The sequence below is a fragment of the Choloepus didactylus genome, chromosome 2 (genome assembly GCF_015220235.1).
Source record: "Choloepus didactylus isolate mChoDid1 chromosome 2, mChoDid1.pri, whole genome shotgun sequence".
In the NCBI taxonomy this organism is placed as follows: domain Eukaryota; kingdom Metazoa; phylum Chordata; class Mammalia; order Pilosa; family Megalonychidae; genus Choloepus; species Choloepus didactylus.
This window is the reverse complement of record NC_051308.1, coordinates 171760412-171766145: the sequence shown is the minus strand read 5'-3', so window position 1 is coordinate 171766145 and position 5734 is coordinate 171760412. Positions and strand designations below refer to the sequence as shown.

At 50.8% G+C, this 5734-nt stretch overlaps 1 protein-coding gene across 1 annotated transcript; it reads right to left on the bottom strand.

The window, feature by feature from the left end:
• Window positions 1–1259: 1259 nt before the first annotated feature.
• Window positions 1260–3122, bottom strand: LOC119513829 (protein FAM71A-like). The gene has a single exon (XM_037809283.1). The coding sequence runs from the start codon at window positions 3120–3122 to the stop codon at window positions 1260–1262; it is 1863 nt and encodes a 620-aa protein (XP_037665211.1).
• Between the last annotated feature and the right edge of the window lie 2612 nt (window positions 3123–5734).

The following is a 5734-nucleotide window of genomic DNA, read 5'->3' as shown; positions in this document are numbered from 1 at the left end:
CACTAACAGGAGTCTCCCAGCTCCACTCCTCACCCTCCGCTCCATCCAGTAAATAGCTGGCATTTTGGTGTGCATCTCTGTAGGTTTCTGGATCTTGGTGGGGAGAACGCAGATGTGTTGGGTTCCTGTGGTGCCCCGGTCTCCTGAGGTCATTCTCTCTGCCTACCCCCATGCCTCAGGGAGGGCTTTACGTAACGAGGTGGGCTGGTGGCTCACTCGTCTGCCAAGGTCCCAATGTGTGACTCAAGCAGGTTACCTTCTCTGAGCCTCAGTGTCCTCAGTTAGGAAATGGGGATATCATAATCTAAGTTACTAGTGATAACTTACCCAAAATGTTTGTCATTTACAATTTTTGATAGCTTAGATTTTCTTAGGTTTTTCTCATATAACACTCCTTGTGCATACATACAAGTGAAAGCACAGGGAAAGGATATGTCTGAGATAATAGGAACATTTCAGAGATGTTAAAAATGTGAAAAAAATACATCAACACCTCGTACCCCTCAGCTTGCTTAAGAAGTGCAACAATTCAACACTCCTGAAGTCCTTGAGCCCCATCTCCCACCTTTCTTTCCTAGAGTGAACAACCACAGTCCTGAATTTTGCGTTTACCGTTCCCTCGTTTTTTGTCTACAGTTTTGCTAAACAGGTGCCTTGTTTAGACGGTCTATTGCTTGATCTTGTTTTTGAACTGTCCTACGAGTGAAATTGTCATGTGTTCTGTGGCTTGCTTTATAAAAACTCAACATTCTGGGATTCATCTATGCTAAATGTGGGAGGCTGCTCTTCATTTTTCACTGTTGTATAATGTCTCCCTATTCATAACCCACTGTTGTTGGAAATGTGGGCTGTTCCACTGTTTTGCTATCACACAATAAACATTCTTGTAGTTGTCTCCAAGAACACATGTGACAGTTTCTCCAGGATATATACCTGGAATGGAATTGCTCATCTTCCCTGTTTTGATTGCAACCAATGCTGCTGCACCCCTCTCTTCCCCGAATATCCAAGGGAGTATTCATGACAAAGCTACTGTTGCTTTGTTATGGGCTTTCAGGAGGAACAAATGTTTGTAAAAAGGAGAGGGAGATTAGTGGTGGCCGAGCTTTCCAGCCCACGATCTGACTTCCGGCCACAGCCTCAAGCCCAAACCAGAAAGGGGTCGGCAAGATGGAGCCCTCCCGGGGTCACTACTAGGATGCAGCGAGACATGAAATTCACACAGAACACAGCACACCACTCTGAGATAGTATGGTTTTTTATTTAAGTTGCATTGAGGAAGGCTTGGAACGGGCTGTATGGGGATGCTGCCCTAGACCCTGGTCCTCTTTGCAGCTTCCATCTGCAGCTGTTTCACGGGCTTCAAAGGTCATTGACTCCACGGTCTCAGCTGTCATGGCACCGATAGTCACCGCTTGGTCACTCTCTACTGTCTCCAGGATGGCCTCCATGCTGCTCCTCTCCACTGTCTTATGCATGGCCACTTCTGTACCGCGGGGCGAGGCTGCTGATTTTCTTACAAGGCTGGCTTTCACATTTCTTAGGAAGGAGCCGATCCTCCTGAGTCTTGAGTTCACAGAGCCTGGACTACCTGTGGAGAGGCTCCTCCCTGATTTCTGTGATGCCCTAGACTCTTTTGTGCTGGGCGTTCGGCTGCTGCTTCTTTGAGTGGAAGCACGCCTGCTGCCCCCTGGGCTGCCGTGGCTTTTTACCTTTTGGTCCACTCTAGTGGATCTGCGGCTGGCCAAGAAGCAGCCCAACAATTTTGAGCCCATCTTGGGTTCCTTCGTCTTGTTCCTTTCACCTGCCGTGGGTGGGCGGGAGCTCTCCCTCCCCGTGGCTGTGTGCTTAGCCCTTCCTTCCCTCTTTTCCCTTCTTGGCTTCCGGGCTTCCGCATTCGTCTGGGAGACTCGCCGGCTTGCTTCCTGTCCAGTCTTGTGGCCTTCACTCAGCAAGATAGGGGCAGGCGGTCCCACTGCTGAGTCTTGAGCTGTTGTTGCCACAGTCTTGTTGGCAGATGTTGCTTCTATCGCCACACTCACGCTGCTCTCCGGAGAGAAAGTGGTGGAAACCGCTGTACTGGGTGCATGCACTGAGGTCTGGCTTGCAGCACCTGCCACGGCCACCTTCACACTCACTGAGGGATCGTTGGTGACACCTGAGATGGCCATGCTGCTTCCGCTTCTTTCTGGGCCCTTGGCAGCTGCTCGCGCTATCGCCGCGTTGATGTGATCAGAAGCTGTGGACTTAGGTGCTGTCACACCCAGGGCACCTGCTGAGCTGCCCTTTGCTGCCGCTCCTGCTGCTGCTCCAGACGCCGCCCCTTTGGCAGGCTGTGCTGGTTTGGGGGTGGACACGTCAGGCGTGCTAGTGGGTTTCTGGGAGGTGTATTTGATCCCCTCCCCACCGGTGAAAGCAGCCGAGGAGGCCCCAGACACCTCAGACAGCGTGTGGAGGCTCCTGATGCTGACTTGGTCCTGGTCCACGTTTCCAAAGAAATCTGCACTTGCTGTGCTCCTTCTGTCCTCTTCCTCGGACACGGGCATGCATATCATGTCGTCAGCGGGAACGGCGTGGGTATTGCTGATACCTTCCACTGGGGGTCGCAGGAGATACATCAGTTCTTCCCAATATGTGAAGAGGTCTTCCTGGGCATTTCGAGGGGGACACAGCTGCAGGTAGCAAGAACGGCCAGTGGCAAACTTCAGGTGCAGCTGCCGTTTCTCCCGATTGTGGACGGAGATCCTCACAAACTTCAACGGCACGAGCCTGGTGAGCTCTAAAGCCTCTCTAGCTCTGCGGCCTCTCCTCTTGGTGCCCCGGGCGGCTTGCTCCTTGCAGCTGGTGGCTGGTTGGGCCAAGAGCATGACGTCGGGGAGGGGGAGCATGGGGCTGGTGTACGCGATGCCCACCGTCACCATTTGGATGCGGTTGTGCATGTCGACCGCCTCTCCCCTTTTGGTGACCTGCATAAAATTACTTTCGAAGATTGGGGCATATTTGAATATTTCATACTCCCCCTTGCGCAGCTGGCGCTGCAGCCTCCCCATGGTGGTGTTGAACATACCCATGGCAGAGCCGCTCTGCGCCGTGTAATAGGGTAGGTGACAGTCCCTTTTCATGGCAAGCAGCTGTGTTGCAACAGCAGCGCCGGCAAGGAGGGTCACTGGGTCTTGATCTTGTTGACAGATGAGGGATCTGCAGCGCTCCAGGTCACGGAGGCGGCTCCCCAGTAGGTCTCTCAACCCTGACCTGCCCCACAGGCCTCCTTTGGGCCTCAGAGCCTCCCAGAAGCAAGGGTGGGGTTAGGAGCACAGAGTAGTGCTGGGGTGGGGGGAAGGGGGAGTGGGAGCACAGAGTAGTGCTGGGGTGGGGGGAAGGGGGAGTGGGAGCACAGAGTAGTGCTGGGGTGGGGGGAAGGGGGAGTGGGAGCACAGAGTAGTGCTGGGGTGGGGGGAAGGGGGAGTGGGAGCACAGAGTAGTGCTGGGGTGGGGGGAAGGGGGAGTGGGAGCACAGAGTGCTGGGGTGGGGGGAAGGGGGAGTGGGAGCACAGAGTGCTGGGGTGGGAGGAAGGGGGAGTGGGAGCACAGAGTAGTTCTGGGGGCAGGGGGAAGGGGGAGTGGGAGCACAGAGTAGTGCTGGGGTGGGAGGAAGGGGGAGTGGGAGCACAGAGTAGTGCTGGGGTGGGAGGAAGGGGGAGTGGGAGCACAGAGTAGTGCTGGGGTGGGGGGAAGGAAGAGTGGGAGCACAGAGTAGTGCTGGGGGCAGGGGGAATGGGGGTCAGGAGAAGCTGTAGGGAATCTGGAGCTCAGACCAAATCTTTTCCAGGTTGTAGCCAGGTACGGTGGGCTCCCAAGAGAGTGGTTTACTGCAGTCCTGGAGAGGAGAAGTAACCACTCGGCCTACACCCCCGCGCAGCCATATTTATCCTCTGCAGCCCTTTGTGAGCTGTCACTGTGTCACATACCCCTTTGTCCTCGTCCCCCCAGCTGTCCCCTCAGGGCAGGGCCACTGTCCTCCCCCCTTCCCCCAAACACCCCATTGCCTCCACAGAGGGCAGGCTCCCCCCTGCCAGGGATGCATGCAGTTCGGTGCCAAAATAAAATGAGAAAATTTTGTGAGGGTTTTTTTTTTTTTTGCCTCCCAAATTCAAAAGTTTCAGCAACTAAACAAAGGGTATAGGAATGCAAGATGATGGGACAAACGTGAACCATTTGAGCTCATGGTTTAATTGTATGGAGTAACCTAGAATTGGCAGGCTGGCCCTTAGCAGTCACTCCCTTTTCCCCACTCCTTGCAGTACCTGGCAACCACTGCTCTTTTGTCTATTTTTACAGATTTGCTGATTCTGCATATTTCATATAAATTGAAATCAAGTGATACGTGGTCTTTGTGGCTGTCTTTCACTTGGCCTAATGGTTTTGAGGTTCATCCATGTTGTACTATGTATCAGACTTCATTCCTTCTTATGGTTGAATAATATTCCATTGTATGGATATTCCACATTTGTTTATTCTTTCTTCCGTTGATGAACAGAAGTGTGTATTTTGATAGAGAGATAGTGTTTAAACTCAAGGAATGAATTTCTAAGCTGGAATTTTAGGTTTAACATCAAACTGACAGAAGTAAGACTTGGGAGCAGGGGTCCACCTCAGAACTTTCAAGTGACTGGAAATCTATTCTGTGGCTAGCACTGTGGGAGTGATACAAGGCAGGAGGTAAATTGGCACATACTCCCCACATATATAAATGGCTTCCAAGCTGCCACTGCCTGGTGAGAAGTTAGTAAGTACAAGAGGGCCTTTGGTAGGTGACTGGCCTCCCCACATTTCACTGAAAAGAAAACTGGGACCTGAAGAGAGAATTACTAGTTCCCAGCACACAGGTTGTTTGTATAAGCATAATAAAAGGGAGGAGCAGAGTGATGCTTTCACTTGGCCATCCAAATGCTTTCAAAGGAGACCAGTTTAACAGCGTTCAAGAAAACCAACCCCATGTATTATGGGAAGTCACATAATTATGTCTATGTGTGCATATGTTATGGAGAACCCAGGACAACCCCTTCAGGCAGATTCTCTCCTCGGTGGGTTGGCTGAATCAGGGCTTAAATTTTCCAGGTGGCCACCTCCGCTCCTCCCATTGAGTTTGATTCTATTGTCACTCTCCCCACTTTACAGATAAAGAAACTGAGGTTGTACACCTTTCCTCCAGGGGCAGAATTAATACGTGGTGGAGGTGGTATTTGAATGCAGACCTAGCAGACTCTAAAGCCCTCTTCTAAACTGCTATGTATCAAACTCAACGGGTTTTTTTTTTAATTTTATTTTGAAATAAATTCAAAGTTATAGGAACAGTTGCAAAAACAATACAAACCCCATACACAGAACTCCAACATACCCTGACCCCCTCCCCTGATACTCCAATCCACCAACTTTAACATGCTGTCACACCGCTATTTCTTTCCCTCCCTCCCTCCCTCCCTATCTATCATCCATCATCTATTGCTCTGTCTTCTGAACATATGAGAGCTAGCTGCACACATCCTTGAACAAACACTATAATTCACATATACAATTCCCATGAACAAGAATAATCTTTTATGCAATCCCATTAAGCACAGCTAAGAAGTACAAGAGATTCAACATTGATACAAAGCTTACATTCTATATTTCCTTTTTTTTTTTTTTCCTTATGTCTCAACTGTGTCCCTTTGAGCCTCCTGTCCTCCATCTT

Excerpts from the sequence above, each read along its gene's own strand:
- LOC119513829 (XM_037809283.1), bottom strand. The coding sequence starts at position 3,122 with ATGAAAAGGGACTGTCACCTACCCTATTACACGGCGCAGAGCGGCTCT.